Source organism: Mustelus asterias, chromosome 15, assembly GCF_964213995.1.
Source record: "Mustelus asterias chromosome 15, sMusAst1.hap1.1, whole genome shotgun sequence".
Taxonomy (NCBI): Eukaryota; Metazoa; Chordata; class Chondrichthyes; order Carcharhiniformes; family Triakidae; genus Mustelus; species Mustelus asterias.
In genome coordinates this window covers 72,303,219-72,325,837 of record NC_135815.1, presented here as the reverse complement: position 1 = coordinate 72,325,837, position 22,619 = coordinate 72,303,219, and the positions used below count along the sequence as shown (strand labels likewise).

General features: G+C 46.5%; 1 protein-coding gene across 1 annotated transcript in view; it reads left to right on the top strand.

The window, feature by feature from the left end:
• The first annotated feature begins 9,198 nt into the window (after positions 1 to 9,198).
• Positions 9,199 to 22,619, top strand: part of LOC144504566 (uncharacterized) — a 72,672-nt gene continuing 59,251 nt past the window's right edge. Inside the window, exons 1-3 of the mRNA XM_078230118.1 lie at positions 9,199 to 9,312; positions 11,689 to 11,845; positions 11,952 to 12,131. Of these exons, the coding sequence (XP_078086244.1) occupies positions 9,250 to 9,312; positions 11,689 to 11,845; positions 11,952 to 12,091 (360 nt within the window). The 5' untranslated portion in view covers positions 9,199 to 9,249 and the 3' untranslated portion in view covers positions 12,092 to 12,131. The remainder of the gene's footprint in view (positions 9,313 to 11,688; positions 11,846 to 11,951; positions 12,132 to 22,619) is intronic.

The following is a 22,619-nucleotide window of genomic DNA, read 5'->3' as shown; positions in this document are numbered from 1 at the left end:
TATCCCTACATATTTACCCACTAATCCTCTAACCTACGCATCTCAGGACACTAAGGGGCAATTTTTAGCATAGCCAATCAACCTAACCCGCACATCTTTGGACTGTGGGAGGAAACCGGAGCACCCGGAGGAAACCCACGCAGACACGAGGAGAATGTGCAAACTCCACACAGACAGTGACCCAAGCCGGGAATCGAACCCAGGTCCCTGGAGCTGTGAAGCAGCAGTGCTAACCACTATGCTACCATGCCGCCCACGGTCTCCCTATCAGGTCTCCCCTCAGCCTTCGCCGCTCCAGAGAAAACAACCCTAGTTTGTCCAGCCTCCCCTTATAGCTCATACCCTCTGATCCAGGCAGCATCCTGGTGAACCTCTTCTGCACCCTTTCCACATCCTGTTTCATAATGTACCCAGACTTTTGAAGTTTTTTTGATATAGTTTTGTATGAGATTTCTTTCCAAACTAAGGTCGATGGGTATTATTAACATTTAGCCATTGATGTAGATTAGTAACTGGCTGTAGGTAAAATGAATGCACTAGATGAGTTCCCTGTGTTTTTTCAGAAGGAAACCATTAAAATGCCTCAGAGGAGGCTTCTTCTTATAAACACGTAGGCATGTTGTACAAGACAAGAAGGAGCAGCATGGACAGAAGGCAGATTGGCATTTAGGAAACGCAAGGTTAGGGTTAATAGATGTGGCATGGATTGTAGAAAGGCTGGAAGTAGCTCATCAATGGGTCCACTTTTCTTAATAAATTTGATAATCTACACATCAAAAATTGCTTTAAACTCAAAAGTTGTATGTTGGTAAATAGTGAGGAGAGTATTGGTTACAATGCCTTGGTCAGATCCATATCAGAGTATTGGGTTCAGTTTTAGACATTGCACCTCTGGAAGAATATAGTGACCTTGATGTGGTAACAGAGCAGGATACTGGATTGGGGATAAATAGTTAAATTATGAAGACAGGTTGCATAAACGTGGCTGGTATTCTTTTGAATTTGGAACAGGGGTGTCAAACATATATCTTGACACAGTTTAAAATGGCCTATGGTGTCCTGCATGTATTGCTGCCATGTGTCCCAAAATGGTACATGGGTTCCAAGTGCTGCTTCTCATAGCTCTAGAGAACTGTGACTTCTAAACTTTGTCACAGCAGTGCCTCCCCCTCACAAGTCTGTGATGTCATCATTCCCTTACTCCACAGACTCAAGCCAATCTTCATTTAGGAGAGGTCAGAAAGCGGGAGAGAGAAATAATATGGAGAGAAACATGACTGAGTTTGGAAAGGATGACTAAGGGGCAGGAGATTGAGGGAGGGGAAGAAGTGAAGACAATTGAGGGAGATTGGAATTCAGGGGAGGGTTACAGATTGGGACCTGGGGGCTGAGGTCTGGAGATTTAAGTTATGACTGGGGCCAGTTCAGAATTGGGGCTGGAAGCAGTTGGAAGCAAAGGAAGATACAGTGACAGGCCTGCAGTTTGGGGAGAGGGTGACAGGGCCTGCAGGACTTGCGAGAGAAAAGACGACTGGGGCTTACGATTTGGGTATAGCTTGGGGTGGACATTTAGAAAATAATGATACGATTGAGCAAAGTGAACATGGATTTATGAAAGCGAAATCATGTTTGACAAACATGTTGGAGTTGTTTGAGGATGTTACCTGTAGCATAAACAAAGGAGAACCAGTGGATGTAGTTGGATTTTCAGAAGACTTTTGATAAGGTTAGTAAACAAAATTAGAGCACATGGATTGGGGGTAATAGACTGGTATGAATTGAGAATTGGCTAATAGATTAAAAACAGAGTTGGAATAAATGGGTCATTTTCATGATGTGGAGATGCCGGCGTTGGACTGGGGTAAACACAGTAAGAGTTTTAACAACACCAGGTTAAAGTCCAACAGGTTTATTTGGTAGCAAATGCCATTAACTTTCGGAGCGCTGCTCCTTCGTCAGATGGAGTGGATATCTGAAGCCCACGGATAACCTCATGATGCTCCACTTCTCCAGCTTCCACCCTAAACACGTTAAAGAAGCCACCCCCTACGGACAAGCCCTCCGAATACACAGGATCTGCTCAGATGAGGAGGATCGCAACAGACACCTCCAGACGCTGAAAGATGCCCTCATAAGAACAGGATATGGCGCTCGACTTATCGATCCACAGTTCCGACGCGCCACAGCGAAAAACCGCACCGACCTCCTCAGAAGACAAACACGGGACACGGTGGACAGAGTACCCTTCGTCGTCCAGTACTTCCCCGGAGTGGAGAAGCTATGGCATCTCCTCCGGAGCCTTCAACATGTCATTGATGAAGACGAACATCTCGCCAAGGCCATCCCCACACCCCCACTTCTTGCCTTCAAACAACCACGCAACCTCAAACAGACCATTGTCCGCAGCAAACTACCCAGCCTTCAGGAGAACAGTGACCACGACACCACACAACCCTGCCACAGCAACCTCTGCAAGACGTGCCGGATCATCGACACGGATGCCATCATCTCACGTGAGAACACCATCCACCAGGTACACGGTACCTACTCTTGCAACTCGGCCAACGTTGTCTACCTGATACGCTGCAGGAAAGGATGTCCCGAGGCATGGTACATTGGGGAAACCATGCAGACGCTACGACAACGGATGAATGAATACCGCTCGACAATCACCAGGCAAGACTGTTCTCTTCCTGTGGGGGAGCACTTCAGCAGTCACGGGCATTCAGCCTTGGATCTTCAGGTAAGCGTTCTCCAAGGCGGCCTTCACGACACATGACAGCGCAGAGTCGCTGAGCAGAAACTGATAGCCAAGTTCCGCACACATGAGGACGGCCTAAACCGGGATGTTGGATTTATGTCACATTATCAGTAACCCCACAGCTTGCCCCCTGGACTTGCAGAATCTCACTTGCTGTTCTGTCTGGAGACAGTACACATCTCTTTAACCTGTGTTTAAAATGCTCCCTCCACCCACATTGTCTGTACCTTTAAGACCTGGCTGGCTGTAGGGATTCGCATTCTAATTAGTATGCTGTAACTTGATTTCTGTGTCTGTGCACTGTTTGAGAGCACATTTCCACTCCATCTGACGAAGGAGCAGCGCTCCGAAAGCTTATGGTATTTGCTACCAAATTAACCTGTTGGACTTTAACCTGGTGTTGTGAGACTTCTTACTGTGGTGAGTCCAGAACCAGGGGTCACAGTCTCACAATAAGAGGGCATTTCAGACTGAGATGAGGAGGAATTTTTTTACTTAGGGTGGTGAATCTTTGGAATTCCCTGCCCCAGAGGGTTGTGGAAGCATGTTCAAGGCAGATATCCATAGATTTCTGGATACTAATGACATCAAGAGATATGAGGATAGTGGGGAAAAATGGCAGGTAGATGATCAACCATGATCTAACTGAATGATGGAGCAGGCTTGATGGGCTGAATGGTCTACACTTGCTCCTATGGATGGTGTCTCTGTGATGAAGAATGACTCACCGTTCAATGAATAAGCCTCAAAAGCTACTGTTGAATGGAAAGTCGTTGGTTATATATCTGATCTTGGAAATTCCTTCATGAAAGGCAACCATTGTCCTGCTGTAGATTATCATCTACTTTTTCCAAAATACCCCTTGTAAATACACATCTCCATTCAGTCAAGATCTTCTTTGATTGTAGATGACATGTAGGGTCTCAGCAATCTGTTGCCCCTTATAGCAAAGGGGAGTGTTTATCTGAACTTACACTGGAAGATTCAGACCACATGTACTTTGCAATTTAATGCTTTATTGCAGAATGGTTACTGTGTTGAGCCATTCCAGATGATCAGCCAGTATTGTAACACCAACTCCATTGTCAGTTTTTGAAGTCAGTGCAGTGGCTGTCAAAGTCTTGTTTATGATCCTTTACTTCTCCAAGAAACTCTGTAATTTCACGCCTTTTGTTGTTTCTTGAATTGTCTGCATATCACAGATGTTCTCTTGTCTTTTCCCTTTATTGAAATTGTTAGATTTACAGAACCATTTGCAGTGTCCTGTCTCTCCACATTGGAAACACTCTGCACCCCTTGCTGGGCAATGTTGCCTTCTATGTTGTTTCTTCACACCGCAGTGCAAGTACCTCAAAATGGCCACTGTAGGATTTCCCACCCATTTTGCTGAGTTTCTAAGTGGCACAGCCACTGACCTTGGGCCTCTCCAACTAACAGATTCATCCAAAGCCTTGGATACGCGATGGATTATAGCCCAATTTAGCTCCTGAAGTTCATCCTGTCTAATGTATTGAATGCTTGATCGAGTGTTAGGTCGCCTTTCATCCATAAAAATCTCGCAGCTTTTTGCCATGGATTGTGACAACAATACGGTCACAAATAATTTCATATTTCAAAGCACTGTACCTGCAAGAGCTGGTTAGCTGATAAAAGTCAGAAACAATTCAACAGAATCCCCTGGTCTTTGGGGTCTCTGATTGAATTGCGATCGCTAGATTTTGACATTCTGTTTTGGGCTGAAATATGCATCCAAGGCTTTGAGGATAGTTTTGAAGTCGGCAGAGGTCCCTTCTATAACCTGTCTCTCGAGGACGTTAACAACAAAAGGCCCTGTGGTGTAGAGGAATGAACTAACTCGGTACTTCTGCTCTTTGGCATGTTGCTTGGGATCTGAGGAAATGTTTCTTCCACAACTCCCAATATTGGCCTCTCTGCGGAGACGCGAGGTTTTGGGGAATGGGGCAGTGACTATTCGACTGCTGCTAGCATCACTACCGATTCTCAGTGTGCCTCTTGCCAAGGTAAGGCATTTAGAGACACAAGGACTGATTAGGGCCAGTCAACATGGCTTTGTGAGTGGAAAATCATGTCTCAGAAATTTGATTGAGTTTTTTGAAGGGGTAACCAAGAAGGCAGATGAGGGCAATGCAGTTGATGTTGTCTACATGGACTTTAGCAAGGCCTTTGACAAGGTACCACATGTTGGTTGTAGCATGAGGTTAAATCTCAAAGGATCCAGGGTGAGGTAGCCAAATGGATACAAAATTGGCTTGATGACAGAAGACAGAGGGTGGTTGTAGAGGGTTGTTTTTCAAACTGGAGGCCTGTGATCAGTGGTATGCCTCCGGGATCAGTGCTGGATCCACTGTTATTTGTCATTTATATTAATGATTTGGATGAGAATTTAGTAGGCATGGTTAATAAGTTTGCAGATGAAACCAAGATTGGTGGCATAGTGGACAGTGAAGAAGGTTATCGAACATTGCAACGGGATCTTGATCAATTGGGTTAGTGGGCTGACGAATGGCAGATGGAGTATAATAATGCGAGGTGATGCATTTTAGTCGATCGAACCAGGGCAGGACTTACTCAGTTAATGGTAGGGGGTTGGGAAGAGTTATAGAACGAAAAGATACAGGGGTACAGGTTCATAGCTCCTTGAAAGTGGAGTCACAGGTGGACAGAGTAATTAAGAAGGCATTCGGCATGCTTGGTTTCATTGGTTAGAACATTGAATACAGAAGTTGGGGCGCCTTGTTGAAGTTGTACAAGACATTGATAAGGCCACACTTGGAATATTGTGTACAGTTCTGGTCACCCTATTATAGAAAGGATATTATTAAACTAGAGAGAGTGCAGAAAAGATTAACTAGGATGCTACCAGGACTTGATGGTTTGAGTTATAAGGAGAGGCTGGATAGACTGGGACTTTTTTCTCTGGTGCGTAGGAGGCTTAGGGATGATCTTATAGAGGTCTTTAAAATAATGAGGGGCATAGATCAGCTAGATAGTCAATATTTTTTCCCAAAGGTAGGGGAGTCTAAAACTAGAAGACATAGGTTTAAGGTGAGAGGGGAGAGATACAAAAGGGTCCAGAGGGGCAAATGTTTCACACAGAGGGTGGTGAGTGTCTGGAACAAGCTGCCAGAGGTAGTAGTAGAGGCGAGTACAATTTTGTCTTTTAAAAAGCATTTAGACAGTTACATGGGTAAAATGGATATAGATGGATATGGGCCAAACGCGGGCAATTGGGACTCGCTTAGAGGTTCAAAAAACGGGTGGCATGGACAAGTTTGGCCGAAAGGCCTGTTTCCATGTTGTAAACCTCCATGACTCTATGACTCTAAGTCTTCAGATGCTTGCCACGAACAAGTTTTCTTCCACTTTCTCGCCAAAGGTGTTGATAGAATGGCATCACCACTTTTGCTATCATGTTTTGAGGTTTGTTTCCTAGTCTAATCTATACGGAGGAGGTTTCCCTGTACTCTGAGTAACTTGGATCTGACTCAGGTTGGTTGTTTCAAATCGACTTAATTAATGTTATATACAGGATAGGCTGGAAGGTAAGTATATCTTTCCTGTGTGCAGACTATTCTATCTTTCTAACAGAGCCTCTGGCACATGACTGCTGATACTGTTACATCATGATACAGATCAGTATCTCATTGCCATAATTATGGAACCCATTATGTTATAGAGACAAACTATGGAACAGGGCTCGAGAGTTAAGGATGTAGAAGGAGGTAGAGGCATTGGATGGGTTGGGGATTTGGCATCTCTTGAAGAATGGGGAGCAGTAGCATCATGTAAGTTGGAAGAGGCATTGTAAGTGTAGCAACAAATAAAGAGGTGAGTGAAAGCAGGGGACCTTACCATGCAGTTCCTAGGATAATTCAAAGCAGTGGAATCCAATATAGTTCTGTTGCAGTCCTACTTATAGTTTGTCTCCTCATTGTTCATTTTATGCGAAAAACACAAAGCAAATCAGAAATTCTCTCCCTCAGAACGTTAGCAAAGAAACAACCAACTTGTGTGTCTGTATTTGGTTTCCATCTCCGTAGATGTGCTTAAGTTGGGATCAGATTGACTGCCTGTTTTATACACTGCCTGATTTTGCTTTCCATTGAGTCATAGAGTCATTTATTGCAGAGAAGAGGCCATTCTGTTCATCAAATCCATACAGGCTCCCTGTGGATCAATCCAGTTGGTGCCACTCTCCCACTCGAATCCATAGTCCTGCAAATTTATTTCATTCAAGTACCCACCTAATTTCCTTTTGAAATCTCTGATTGTTTACATTTCCACCACTCGTGGGCAGCAAGTTCCAGGTCATTACCACTTACTGCGTAAAATAGTTCTTCCTCACATACCCCTTGCATCTTATGCCCAAACTCTTAAGCCTTTGTTCTCTAGTCCTTGTACCTCAACAAATGAGATGTTTTCCTTGTCTACCTTTTCTAAACCTGTCATTATCTTGTACACTAATATCAAATTTCACCTCAATCTCCTTTGCTCCAAGGAGAACAACCTCAACTTTCCAAAGTAAACTTGTAACAAACCATTCTGATAAATCTCCTCTGCACTCTATCAATGACCTTCACATCATTCCTAATGTATGGTGACCAGAACTGGACACACTATTTAGGGTTTAATCAGAGATTTATCAAGGTTTAACATAACTTCCCTGCATTTGTACTCAGTGACTCTATTTATGAAGCCCAGAATCCCAGTTGCTTTGCTAAACACTCTCTCAGTATGTCCTAACAACCTCAAAGGTCGATGTACATGCACCCTCATGTCCTCCTGTTCTTGCACACTCTTTAGAATTGTGCCATTATGTCTATATTGCCTCTCCCTATCCTATCTTCCAAAATGCATCCCCTCATACTTACATAGAATCCCTACAGTGCAGAAGGAGGCCATTCGACCCATCAAGTCTGCACCAGCACAATCCCACCCACCTATCCCCTTAGCTTCATGTATTGACCCTGCTAGTCTCCCTGACGCTAAGGGGCAATTTGGCATGGCCAGTCATCCTAACCTGCACATCTTTGGAGTGTGGGAGGAAACTGGAGTACCCGGAGAAGAATGTGCAAACTCCACACAGACAGCGACCCAAGCCGGGAAACGAATCTAGGTCCCTGGCGCTGTGAGGCAGCAGTGCTAACCACTGTGCCGCCTTTTCTCTGCATTGAATTCTATCTGTTAATTGTCTGCCCATTCTGCTAGTTTATCTATGGGCCATAACTTGCTGGATCCCCATTTGGGGAGTACCTCAAAGAAGGGGGATCCCTTTTGCAAGTTCCCACGTAAGCATTTACCCAGCAATTGTCGAGAATCACTAACTTTCCCTGGACATTGGGCTGGGAACCATCTGACAAAGTGGTTTGAATTCAAAGTCCAAAGATGTGCGGGTTAGGTTGATTGGGCATGCTGAAAATTGCCCTTCGTGTCCTGAGATGTGTAGGTTAGAGGGATTAGTGGGTAAATATGTAGGGATATGGGGGTAGGGCCTGGGTGGGATTGTGGTCGGTGCAGACTCGATGGGCCGAATGGCCTCTTTCTGCACTGTCGGGTTTCTATGATTCTATGAATTGCTAACTTTGATGGTTCTGCCAGTTTTACACTCGCAGTTAGTTACACTGGGAGAGTTGGAAGGAAAAAAGCACTTCTAATTTCAGAGTAACTGTTTAAAGACTCAAACCAAGCCATGGATAGGACATCCCACACATCTTGACCCCCCAGGGACCTCTCGCACCGCTGACACTCCAGGGGACCCCCATACCACCTCCAACCCCCATGCCCAGAAGGTCCCTCCACCCCAATCCACCCAGGGAGCACACCCCCTTCTAGCCAGATCTGACATTGGACACCACCCTGTCTGGCCCGGCCCAACCTGACCCGATACTCCACCCCGCTTGAACCCCCAATCCCACGTTCCATTCACTTACTTATGAAGTGTACCTTCTCCCTTTCAATGGTCCCTTTAATCTCACCTGCATTACGGCAGTTGATGCCGTAAAATGGGTGTGTGCCTTCTTTCACTGCGCTTGCTGCTGCAGCCGAGGGTTCACTTTGCTGTTGCCGTCTCATCCTGAGTGAGGAAGGTCGGATGAGACAGGGCCTTTGGATTTCCAGCGAAAGTAGGCCACTACGGAGTGGCAATCTGCTGGTGATTGCCACTCTGAGGAAGATAGGGGTCATATAATGTCTTGTTGTGGGCAATTCATATTGAATTCACTGATCCAAAACCATCAGCTTCATGTCAGGCATATTTGGTCAAAATTGCCTGCATTCTTTCTAGTTTAGTCTTAGCTAAGTGTTACTTTCTTTTGATTTTGGGATCTTTTTAAGCCAAGTGAATGATTAAGAAATAACAACAGAATTTCTTATGGTTTTATATGGAACTTCATGTACAACAGCTTACAAGCTCTGTCATGCGGAGTGGCTGATTTCAGTCTGGGTTTAACTAATTACCTAATTGCAACATGGAGACAGCACCTACTGGTGTTAAAGGAATGTCTGAATTCTCAGCTGATTTGTCATTACAGGTAGCAGCTCTCTTCTGTCATATCTGATGTATTCATCAAAATAAAGAAATTGTTTGTTGATCCCCAAAATTGGTTTGAAATTATGCTGCTTAGGTGACACATCAAAATTCCACTAAAATTAATTTACCTAATCATAAATGCAAAATCTTTAATTAACCTGAGCAATCAGGCAGGATAATAGAAAGTAATTGTTTTCCATTAAGAGTATTCCACAATGTATTTCAGAATGATAACCTTGTCCCGTTTTATTAATCTAGCTGAAAATGGATTTATCACCCAAAATAAACATCTTTAATAAGAGTGGCCAGTCCTCCCACTGTGAATAACCTGATTTGAAATCACTGAAAATTGATGTTAAGACAACTAGACTGAACCATTTAATAGTTCCACTGGAATACACCAGTCAATTTCTTAATAAATTGCCTTATTTGCTATGAAAAATCTTTTAAAATGTGCCTTTTAGTGACTGTGTGCCTAAGAATTTAGGCACAAGTTGGAAAGCCTTCCCTAAGTAGTGTAATTCAGCACCTTTGACTTGAGGTGAGGCCAGTGTAATGAATGAGGTCTGATTTGAATAAATTGAATCTGCACAAGTATCAGTAATTTTGGGTGAAATCACATTTTAAAATCTACTATCCTTGGTGTTGATTTGACTGATCCACCCAAATTGTGTTGATATAACTTTGGAAACAAATTAAAAATAGTTTCTGCAAACTAATGTATTACTCCTAGATTAACTTTTCTATGTCCCCTTGCTAAAAAAAAGTATGGAAAATGTAGGTTAAAAAGAAAGCAGATTGTGTTCAAAATAGCATAGAATCAGCACTTTCCCAAGCTTTCAGGATTTGGCATCAAAGCTTTTGCAATCTCAGATCTGGGTTATATATTTTCCAAATAAGAGATTGTTACAAGACCATTGTCTTTGCATAATTCTCTGCCTAGTTTTCAAAATCCAATCCTTCAGTAGCTTTTATGTTGGGTTGGCACAGAGTTCAGGTACACAGCATCACCAAGATGTAGCATTGAAAGAACTTTCAGCTCACTGAAAGGTATTTTGGGATGTATTTACATAACACTGTTGTGTTTGTGTGGTTTTGCTTTGCTGCGATTATAAATGTAGCTTGAATCCAGAGTCACTCTGGAACCTGATACCAGAGTAAAGAAGGGCGAAGTTCCCTCGTGCAGGAGGTAGACTCACTGTGCTTTGTTTTGGAATTAGTTCTGGCCGTAACATCCTATGTGCACTAGGCAAGTTTAGCTTCAGTAAAAAGCTAAAATCACTTTGCGGCGACTCCTTCGACAGAATGCCTCGGAAAAGCAGCCAGCATAATTAAAGACCCCAAGCACCCTGGACATACTCTCTTCCACCTTCTTCCATCGGGAAAAAGATACAAAAGTCTGAGGACACGTACCCACTGACTCAAGAACTGTTTCTTCTCTGCTGCCATCAAACTTTTGAATGGACCTACCTTGCATTAAGTTGACCTTTCTCTACACCCTAGCTATGACAGTAACACATTCTGCACCCTCTCCTTTCCTTCTCTTTGAACATTATGCTTTGTCTATATAGCAAGAAACAATACTTTTCACTGTATACCAATACATGTGACAATAGTAAATCAAATTGAATCAAATCAAATCTCACCAAAAAATGGCAGAGTGTTGGTTCCAGTGTGAAAAACAGAGTGATTCCCACCGACAGTGCTGGTGTGTTTTCAGGCCAAATCTTATGCCCCATTAGGAATAATTTTTATGCCCACGAGAATCACACTGCTCCTGTGGCATGTTCCTTCTGATTTGCCCATCACCAACAGTTTAACTGTTGCAAGTACTGAGGAGCTCCCCAGAACTTAACCCACAACGACTGCAGGAGATGGCAGCCAAGAAGGCAGCGCCTCACTTTTTGAAGAGGGCCCTCATCAGGATGCTGGTTGGAGTGGAGCAGAGGCGGGACACACTCTACCCCTGCTCCAGGGCATGGCCTTCCAGCACGGTCACCACCCCAGCCTGGGATGCAGTGGCAGCCCTGGTCAGTGCAAGCGCACTCCAGAAGAGGACTGGTCAGCAGTGTCGGAAGAAGATGAATAACCTTCTTTGCTCAGCCAAAGTAAGCGAATCACTCTCAGTCTCTCACTGGACCCTCTCACACACCCCTCATACTCCCAACCCTTTCTCTCAGCCACCTTGGCCTTTGTCAACACCAGGCACCAGGTTCTCTCCCCCCCCCCCCCCACACACACACAATCACCATGTTCCCCAGTAGCTGCTACGCTCCACACACTCCAGCTCCCACCCAAGCCCCACTCCTGCCACGCCACATCACCATCATAAATGTCAACACTCCCACCTATGCTCTTCCTTTCTATGTCATTGCAGGGCAAACTCGACCACTGCAGACATGAGCGGGCACAGCCAGCTGGAGTCATGCCCGAGTTCAGAACCCTCACACATTTTGAGGAGCAAACCCTCGAGCTGGCCACGGAGGAAGAAGACTGTGCCTGCTCTTCTGATGAAGTGGGGGCAGCAGAGATATGTGAAAATCCTCAAGATGTGCTATCACTCCTCAAGTCTCAAGTGAGTAATCAATGTTCCCTCCATCTCCCCTATAACACACTGATGCCATGTCCTTTCTCTTGCAGGCTGGCCACCGGATCAGGCTGGACCATCCTCAGACCCACCGGACTCCAGCAGCACAGAAGGGGACTTCTCCAACCCCACTGTTAAAGAGGTGTCACAGCTGTCACCTGCACCCATCACCAGCGCAGATACTCACACCTAAGTGGTATCACTAAGTAGACAGGCATTTGGATCATTCACTGGTGAGCACCTCACAGCTGAAGGTCCACAGCAGGTGAAGGTAGGGATGTCCCAGGGAACTGGCACTCAGATGCCAGAGCCCAGGACTCTGCTGAGCCCCTTGCCAATGATGTGCCCCTGGGCCCAGACATCCCATAACTGCTAGAACTGCAAAGGTAGAGTCGTTAAGTATCAGGTAAGAATGACAACATCCCTCCTCGGACTGCAAAGTTGATTGGAAGAGTCCCATCACCTTTCTTTGGAGGAGATTGTGCCATCACTTCAGCGCAATGAGGCCACTGTGAGGGTGGTATCTGCAGTGGAGATATTAGTGCAGGATGAGCACTCCATGGCAGGAGATGTCCGCATCATGGTACAGCGCTTTGACTGTATGGTGCAGGCACTGGTGGGAATCCACAAGTGTCAGCACCAGAGGACGGCGGGGCTTCTGGATCTCATGGAGGAGCATAGGGCCACCCAGGAACCTGAAGGGAAGAGGATCGGCAGGAATACAGCAACAGGTCCAGCCTCTCCCTCCTCCACAGGGTCTTGGTCCTGGCCAGGTGCCGCGGCACATCGGTGCCTCTGCCGCTGCTCTATGCCAATAAGTAGGATAGCCAATTCAACAGGCTCCATGATCCTCCAGACCATGCACTGTAAAGAAGAGAAAACCACAGTGAGCCGTAAGGGTTCGTGAGAGAGTCCCGACCCTCATCCTTTGGGACTACTACCCAATGGCCATACACAGTAGGTGCCTCAACACCACCACTCAAACCCTCCACTCGGACACTATAGCCACGTTGGTCTCTGTCAACTCCAGCAGGATTCAGAGCATGGATCCACCAGGGTTTCAGTGACACCAAACGCTTGCATTCCCCCAGCCCCCATGCTCCCTCAACCTGGCGTCATGTTAGAGGGTATATGAGTGGGTGCATGTGACCCATGTTTGCATCCTGAAAGGGGTGGGCCTCACTGATGCACTTCATCATGACCTCGATTGGGGTGCATGATGATAGACATCACCATCACATCTTTCTTAGGGGTTCACATCAGTGTTATCTGTATGATGTTGCAGCCTTTCGGGAATGTCAGCTCAATGCTTGGGACATACATGGGTTTAAAGTGGCCTCCTATAAATGGCTTTGCTATTTGGCTGCACAGCTTTTATTGGCATAATCACTAGTGAGGGGAGGCCAGGAGGCTGTTCAGCCAAGTGTCTGCCTCTTGTGGCAGTTGAGGCACAGCTGAATAGTGAGGCCAGCAATAAGCATATGCAGTGCATTTCCCCCAGGTCACAAGAGGTGCAGAATTGAGCAGCCTTCATGACCCAGTGAGATCTATCATTACACGCAAGGACCCTTGACAATTGGTTTTGGCCTTTCAGGCAGTCTCTCCTCTTTGCCCCAACACTACTGCCTGAGTGTGATTTCCAATCACACTGTAGTCATCTTCCGCCAAGTACAAGGGCCTTCAGGTCGTATGAGGGGAGACGCAGCCCATTCCTGAATCCCCCACCCTGCCCTGACAGCCCTGCCTCTCACGGGACCCCCACCCAGGTAACTCACAGTCACCCCCAGTGCTGAGCCAGTTGTTTTCAAGCCCCCCACCCTCTTGCCAGCCCCCACTAAGGAAGGACACTCAGCTGCGATATGAGCAGAAACCCAGGAATGAGGACACGGGAAGTGTTGCCTGCATGCCAGTCTTCACAACACCTTTAAAATAAGGGGCACCTTGAAATGAAGGCAAGGTAAGGTCTGCAAGTGACCCCTGTGGACCCGCCTCCCCGAAATGGCGATTCTGGGATCCCACCCCTGGCCTAAGTTGAACTTACCTGTGTCCCCGAGTCCTCTTGGTGCCCTCTGAGCAGTGCACACTGTGGAGGGTGCTAGCTGCCTGAGTGCTCACCTCTGAAATCCCCCTCAGAGGTGAAGATGCCAGGTTCACGCTGATGTAGAGCTGTTGTAAATGGCGTTGGTGTGATGAGATGTCGGTGCCCGCTGAGTATCCGGTGAGTGGGGGAAGCCTTTTAATCTCTCCAGGAATGTTTGGAATACATTTGCCAGAATTCTACCACCTGCCTGCCACAGAATCGGAATGGGTGAGGGGTGGACAAAGGAAATGTACGTTGACCTCGGGTGGAATTTACGGTCTCACTTGAGCGAGGCCGGAAAATTCTGCTCATTGTGTCGCTTTCATGTGTGCCTTTGGAGATATTTTTCACAACATCAACATTCCAGGATCAAGATAACTTTTTTTAAAATAACATCCTCCTTGATACTATGCTCAGAAGTGATTTTCTCATCTACACCTCACTGACCGTTCACTGCCCCCCCCCCCCCCCCCCAACACACACACACACAAAGATGATTGAAATAAGTTAGAAGTGTTCCATACACTGTTTCCCAGCTCAGATTTCATTTGGTGCTGCTTGAATAAACTGAATGAGCTGTCCAAGTTTAAATCATTAATCTGCAGGATATTACTCTACATTCAGCAGTCTCAACTTGTAACTCCCTCAAGCAAGACGAGAGGGCCATTCCATGTAGGAATGCTAACCATCACTGTGGTTAACCTTTTGATGATCATTGATTGTTGAGGGAGATTAATGCACTCTCATTAAGACCAGGTTGTTTGTCTATGCCTGGTTAAATAAAGATTGGTCCAAAACATCTCGCCATATAAGTGAACAGACGAGAGCTGCAAAATTCAACTCTGAATTTGAAGCCAGGGGCTCTCAAGCTGGCGGGTGGAGTCCTTCCAGTTACTCCAGGTGTGGCCCACATGGTGCCTCATGCTGGTAAGAGTGTTCGTCTGGAAGTGCCCAGTATGTGCCGGAAGCTTTGGGCAGATTATAGCATCAAAAAGCCTCTCTGGCTGATTTGGCACAGGTTCTGCAAATTTGGACTGTGCAAGTTCACTGAATGCTGTGTACTAAGAAGCTGCTACAGTTATGGGGGCTATGGTGGTATTCTCTCTGGCTTTACAACACGACAGGGGAATGGAACGGCTGCAAAGAGGGCACACCGTGAGTATCCACAGAAGGACCAAAACTTTCCTGCCTTTCCTACGGTGGTGCAGGGTTAACCCCCTGCTGCGAACAATGGGAAGTCCTGTAGACAGTGGTGGGACCGGAGGATCCCGCTGCTGGCCAATGGTGAACTGCCTCCGCTACCACAAACAACAAGGCTGGGGGTGGGGGGGGCATGGAAAATTCTAAAATCCATCAAGGATATTCAGGGAACAGTTGTCCTACTTTCATCTCAAACAGGAGGAATACCTGAGGCATCTGCGATTCACCAAGGCACTGGTCACTGAACTGAACCACCTCTTCAACAGGACCAGCAATGTCATGCCAGGAGGAGCATGGTGCTGCGGGTACCTGTTACCACATGGACTGCAGCAGTTCAAGAAGGCGGCTTACCACGACCTTCTCAAGGACAATTTGGGATGGGCAATAAATGCTGTCCGAGCCAACAACAGCCACATCCCATGGATGAATAAATGAACAAAAATGTATCGACCAAGGGGGTTACATGATGCAGACGTTCCTGTCCCCCTTGCACTGCAAGAGATGGAGAGGGATTTCAGTGAGTGTGCTGCAATGTGTTGGGATGTGTCTGCCATAGGTGAACAGCTGGAGGACTGTGGGAGCAACAAAAAATGTGTGGGAGTGGGCTTTTAAGGATGAGCTGGAGCATCTGACTGTGAGGCCTGAGTCCAGACTGTTGGGGACTGAGTGACGGGCATGTAGTGCATTGAGCAATGTGAGAAATTGGCGGAGCGGTGGGTCAGAGGGGTCACATTTAAATAGACATTCACTGACCTTGGCTACCTGGAAGACATCACTGAACTTCTTGAGTCACAACTTCAGGTTCCTCAGGCCAGATTGTGAGAATTTGCTACCACAGTCACCTGCAACTGTTTTCTTCTCAGGAGGTTCCTTTCCCTTACAACCAGTTGCACAGCAAGCAGCAGCTTCCTCAGAATGAATGCAACTCCCCTTTAAGAGGGGCAGACTATCTTTTAGCTGAAATATATGTTGGCCACACACAATACAGTAGTGTGGCACTTGGCCATCCAGCAGCATGCAGGAAGTTTGCAAATTGCTTGCTTCAACAGGATTGGGCGCAGGGTAATTGCAAATTGTAATACTTAAACCTGAAAACAAGATATCCAATTTTAACCAAAAATATTTTTTGGAGAAAGTAAACTATCCCTCCTGAGAATCAGATATGTTGTAGAAATTATTATAAAACTGAACAGTTACTCTGTTGTATATGAAGAAATCACATTCACTTTTCTGAAACCAAGCAGCAATCTTTGTTAATGTGCTCGTTTATCCTACATCATTATAACCATAGTGAAACACTGACAGACATGACCAATTAATGGTAAATGACAACAGTTCACTTTAAAATGCTTCTGACATCTGACTTTGAATTGGATGCATTGTTTCAAGCTTCTTGAATAATGATGGAGGTGCTACCCCCCTCCAGCTTTTCCCTCTTCTGAAGCACAGACTCAGGTACCTTGCTCAAATGACCATTCTTCAAGAAGAAGCTATCACAATGTTTATAATCTAGCTATTTTATCATGGCGATGGCATCACGGCCTCAATGCTGTTCTCACCACTGTCCACGCATGTACCCAGCAAAAGTCACTAGGTTGTGATTTGTTATGGCCAATTCTTCTCTCAGCTCAGCAGCTAATTTTAATTGGCTTTTGAACCCAAACTTGCTGGCCTCTATGGATCAGTTCTATCCTGTGTACACCAGAGGAATGCAACAATTGTAGGACATTCAGCCCTCAGGCCTGTTCTGCCATTTGATTATTTCATGGCTGAGACGTCTGTCCCTCAACTCCTTTGTGCCTACTATCCCACCTGAATTGATCAGCCTGAAAAGAGGAGATTCCTCAGAAAATCGATTCCTCAGAAAATCATAACAGAATTTGTATTGCTTCCCTTCTTTCTAGTGACAGTAATCATTTACATACATTTTACAGACGCAGTTATTTTCTAGTGGTAGACAGAGTGAATCTTCCAATTCTTATAAAAATGAACATGTTAATTGAATTTAAGGAGTTGTTAATCGGGAGTGAAAATTGCTCTAGATTAAAATGATTATGCCAGCGATTTTCACCCAGCTTCTTGCATCCATCAGTATAACTATTCATTCATTCTTTGGAATTAGATTTACTTCCACAGACATTTTAAAAAAAGCAATTACATTCTTACTGTTATACAAATGTTGATTAAAAGTTCCTAAGGGATCAATTTGCAATGCAGTGTGGAGTCTTGCCAGACAGCGCAGGTGGCATAATAGGCGCTATAGCAGTTGAGGGACAGTTCAGCCATGATCTAATCGAATGGCAGAGCGGGCTTGAGGGTTGAATGTCCTCTAGCGTTACAGCCATTTCTCCAGACCATACTATTATTCAGCAAGACTTCATGTGGGAGAGAGCCTCACGAAATGTTTCCCCTCAGAGCCGTTAGTCCCATATTTAAATCTGTTTATTTAAAGATAATTAACCCTGATGATTTTAAATGCCAGCAATGCTAATATTCATGCAAAACTAAAACAAAATCTGTTTGAAGGTGTAGGGTGCAATTCTCCTGAATTAGTTCTAAGTGCTGAGGCCAGCAGGAAACCCAGAGTGTTCCTGCGAGCGTTGGCAGTGCTGAATAGGCTCCATTCAACCTATTTAAATGGACCAGTGCTCCACTGACATGATTCGCTGGAGTCGGGAATCACTGTTAATCCTCTACAAGCAGGAGAACATGTCAACGCTCCCTTTAGCACCCACCCTCATTCCAGCCAGCAACATGGCTGCAGGAAGAACTGCCCCAAGGTTCCTGGACACAAGGGTGGACCGGATGCTGGATGTCATGGAAGAAAGGATGGCCACCCTCTTTCCGAGGGTTGGCAGGAGTCTATCTGCCAGTGTGGTGTTGGAGGCCTAGGATGCAGTGGCAGAGACAGTCAGTTCCAGCAGCATCATCAGGAGGACTGGACTTCAATATCACAAGAAAATGAATGACTGCATTGGAGCTGCAAGGTTGAGTACCCATCTACTGCCCCTGGCATCATTCCTGTCCCTAACCTCTGGCATCTTGTTTAGGGGATGTGGACATCACTGGCTGGGCCAGCATTTATTGTCCATCACTAATTGCTCCTAAAATGATTGCCTTACTAGGCCATTTCAGAGGGCAATTTTAAGATTCAACCATATTGCTGTGGGTCTGGAGTCACATGTAAGAATGGCAGATTTCCTTCCCTAAAGGACATTAGTGCACCAGATGGGTTTTTATGACAATTGACAATGGTTTCATGGCCATCATTGGACTTTTAGTTCCAGATTTTTTTATTGAATTCAAATTTCACCATTTGCCATGGTGGGATTCGAACCTGGGTCTCCAGAGCATGACCCTGGGTCTCTGGATTACTTGTCCAGTGACAATATCATTGTGCCATTGCCTCCCAATAATTCTTACCTTCACCGTAAACCCTTGCAATGTTCAAACACTTGAACTACCCGCACCTCGCTCAGTAGCCCTCCCAATCCCCATAACAAACCCTCATAGCCTAGGCGCAGTGCCCACACATGCCACCTACTGTGAACCCCATCACAATGTCTCACAATGTCCTCTTTGTTTCACCATAGGACAAGACAGCCATCAAGCTTTGACGCTTGGTAATTAGACCTACCAAGAATTTTTTTTTCGATTTTCTCAAAGAAACTTGTACCTTTGTTTATGGGCTGGGAATGGCAATTGGGGAGTTCATGTTTGTCTAAGTCAGTGGTGTGTTTAAAATTCAGTGGCTCTTTCTCAGCCAGATGAAACAACCAGCTGGTTTCTCCACCTCTTTATTTTCCATGCCGTCTTCTAATTTATACATTTTGGGCCCGATTTTACCATTTTCATTCGAAGTGCTGAATCTGGGTGCAATTCAGATCTGACTTGGAAATCTGCTTTCAGGTGCCCCGATACGCACGTAGCCTGAAAAAAGAAATTGCGAGTCTGAATCGCGCTGTGGGCGGGGCTTAGCGCGCCCAAAATGACCGGAGCTTTGAACTGCGCATGCGCAGTTAGAAAGAAATTTGAAAATCGCGCCCGTCACATCGCTCCCGGGCTGCACAAAGCGGATAAAGAGGCCTGAGAGTGATGGTCCCTGCAGACATCACCCCCACCCCTTCAACATAACATTCCCCCTTATCCACCCACACACCCGCTACCCAGATCGATCGCAACCCTCTGCCCCCTTTCCCCCCCACTGATCTCCCGCAGAGTGGCAGCGGATCCCTCTACCCTCCCCCCCCCCCCCCCCCGAGATCCATATGGCCTCCCTTCACCCCCTCCCCACCCCGAGATCCATCAGGCCTCCTTCCTCCCCCCACTTCCCCCCCCCCTCTCCCCCCCCCTCCCCCCCAAGATCCATCTGGCCTACCTCCCCTCCCCCCCTCCCCGAGATCCATCTGGTCTCCCTCCCCCCCACCCCCCGCGATCCATCTGGCCTCCCTCCTCCCCTCTCCCTCCCCTCCCCCCCTCCCCGAGATCCATCTGGTCTCCCTCCCCCCCCACCCCCCGAGACCCACCTGGCCTCCCTCCTCCCCTCTCCCTCCCCTCCCCCACTTCCCCGAGATCCATCTGGCCTCCCCCGCCCCCGCTCCCGAGATCCATCTGGCCTCCCTCCCTCCCCACCAGAGATCCATCTGGCCCCCCCCTCCCAATATATTTCACATACTCACAACCCAGTACTTTGACAGTCTCACTAATTAAGTGCACGTGCACTATTATAGCTGTGGAATCCCTTTTCTCTGCTGCCTGTACTTGCAAAATCCACCGAGGTAAATATCCAGGCCTTTATTGAAGTTGTGTAATGAAACATATACAAATAACCGTTGCTTGATTCAACAACCTTTGGAATTGAGTTTAACAACAGCCAACTTGCAGTAAATTCTAAGACCTGCATTTCCAAGTTTAGAAGATAATTTGGGAAATGGTAATAAAATAATTTCTATTTCTTCTGAACTTGCTGGTGTAGGGGGGAAAAAAACAACATTCATGGCAAGTGAAATATAACTTAAGTACCATTTATAACAGGAATGATCAAAATTAGAAATGTGATGGGATAGAATTAACTCCACCCCCCCCCCCGCCGACCCCCCAAGAATGATTGGGCCTCCCTCAAACCCCCCACAGAGAAAGTTCGGGCCTCCCTCCTCTCTCCCCCTCACCAGATAATGATCGGACCTCCCTCCTCACTCCCTCCCAAACAAGAAAATGATCGGGCCTTCTCCCTCCCCTCCCCCACAAGAAAATGATCGGCCTCCCTTCTCCTGCACCCCCCTCTTCTCCCGCACCCGCCCCTCACCAGAGAATGATCTGTCCCCCCCACCCTCTCCCACCAGACAATGATCTGGCTACCCTCCCCCCCCCCCCCCCCACCAGAGAATGATTGGGCCTCCCTCCCCCCCCACCAGAGAATGATCGGGCCCGCCTCTCCTCCCCACCCCTCCTCCCCCCCACCAGATGACAATCTGGCCTCCCTCTGCCCCCCCCCCCCCCCCACTAGAGAGCGAACTGTCCTTCCTCCCCACCATCCACCAGAGATACATCTGACCCACCTCTTCCCCCCCCCCCCGCCCACCAGAAAATGATCGGGCCTCCTTTTTCCCACGCCCCCCCCACCAGAGAATGATCTGGCCCGCCTCCCTCTCCTGCCCCCCCACTACCGATCTGAGTCAGAGAGCCGTTGGAAGCTCTGAACTTACCTCTTCAGCAGTTGGAGCGCCCGAAACAGACCTTTTGCCGAGCATGTCTGTTTTGCCCCGAATCTGGACGCGCGAACGCGATGGTAAAGGGGAAAATGCTGATAAAGTTGGCCGGGCAGTTCATTAGTTCAATTTAAATGCATGCAAATACATTTAAATTGTCGTTGCGCCCGTTTCGGGCACGGTTCAGATCGCGACCATTCCCGGGCCTCGGTAAAATGGCCATCTGCATGGACGCGGACGCAATGGCCTCACGCCCGACTTTACCATGTTTTCGCAATGGTAAAATCAGGCCCTTTGTGTCCAGAATATTGGAACACTATTAAATGCATGGTTAACTGTGGGTCTGCATCGGTGGCACCTGATTGTATTTCTATCTGTAATTGTGTTTTGAGCATATATTGTGGACAAAAGCTTTTATTTCAGGTTAAGATCACTGAACTAGGTTATTTTAGGTAACGGAATAGAGAAAAGCACTAAGGAAGTTAATTAAGATCAATGTGAGTGGAGGCATGGAGAAGGCTGCAACATTGTCCTGTGCCCTGACAAGATGCACCAGCAGATACATGAAACATATGCAAACACACAAGGGAAGTGAAGAGTTAGCAAGTTGAATCACATCACTGTAATTTAGTTCATTGAGTGTTGAACTGTTGTACTAACGACAGGACTCTTGCAGGACCGCTTGCAGGAAGTATCCTGCAGATGATGTTGGCAGAGGGGTTAATGGCTGCAAGATCATCTTCTACCTCTCTGGCTGGACAGCGGAATTGACGTAATTGCAGCATTCCCAGATTCCCAACATTGCTGGACAATTAAACAACTCACTGGAAGACAAGGCTCCACAAATATTCCCATCTCAATGATGGAGGAGCATGGCACATTGGTGCAGAAGATACGGCTGAAGCATTTGCAGCAATCTTCAGCCAGAAGTACCAAGTGGATGATCCATCTTAGCCTCTGGAGGTGAGGTGAGATTGATTGTCCTTGATATCAAGGCAACATTTGACCTGGTACGGCATCAAGGAGCCCTAGCAAACTGGAGTCAGTGGGAATCGGGGAAAACTCTCTGCTGTTTGGAGTCATACTTAGCACAAAGAAAGATGGTGTGATGGTTAAAGGTCAATCATCTCAGCTTCAGGACATCATTACAGGAGTTCCTCAGGGTAGTGTCCTGGGCCCAACCATCTTCAATTACTTCATCAGTGACCTTCCATCATAAGTTCAGAAGTGGGGATGTTTGCAGATGATTGCACAATGTTCAGTACCATTCATGACTCCTAAGATAGTGAAGCAGTCCATGTCCAAATGCAGCAATACCTGGACAATATCCAGGCTTGATCTGACAGGTGGCAAGTAATATTTGGGTCTCCATCGAGAGAGGATCTAACCATCACCCCATGACATTCAAAGGCATTACCATCGCTGAATACCCCACTATCAACATCCTGGGGGTTACCATTGACTAGAAACTCAACTGGACTAACCATAAAACACTGTGGCTGCAAGACCAGGTCAAAGGCTAGGAATCCTGTGACAAGTAACTCACCTTCTGACCTCCAGAGCCTGTCCACCAAACGCACAAGTCAGGAGTGTAATGGAATACTCCCCACTTGTGAAGATCCAACAGCACTCAAGAAGTTCAAAATCATCCAGGACAAAGCAGCCTACTTGATTGCTACCCCTCCCACAAACATTCAACAGAACATCAAAGAACAAGGTGCACTGCAGAAACT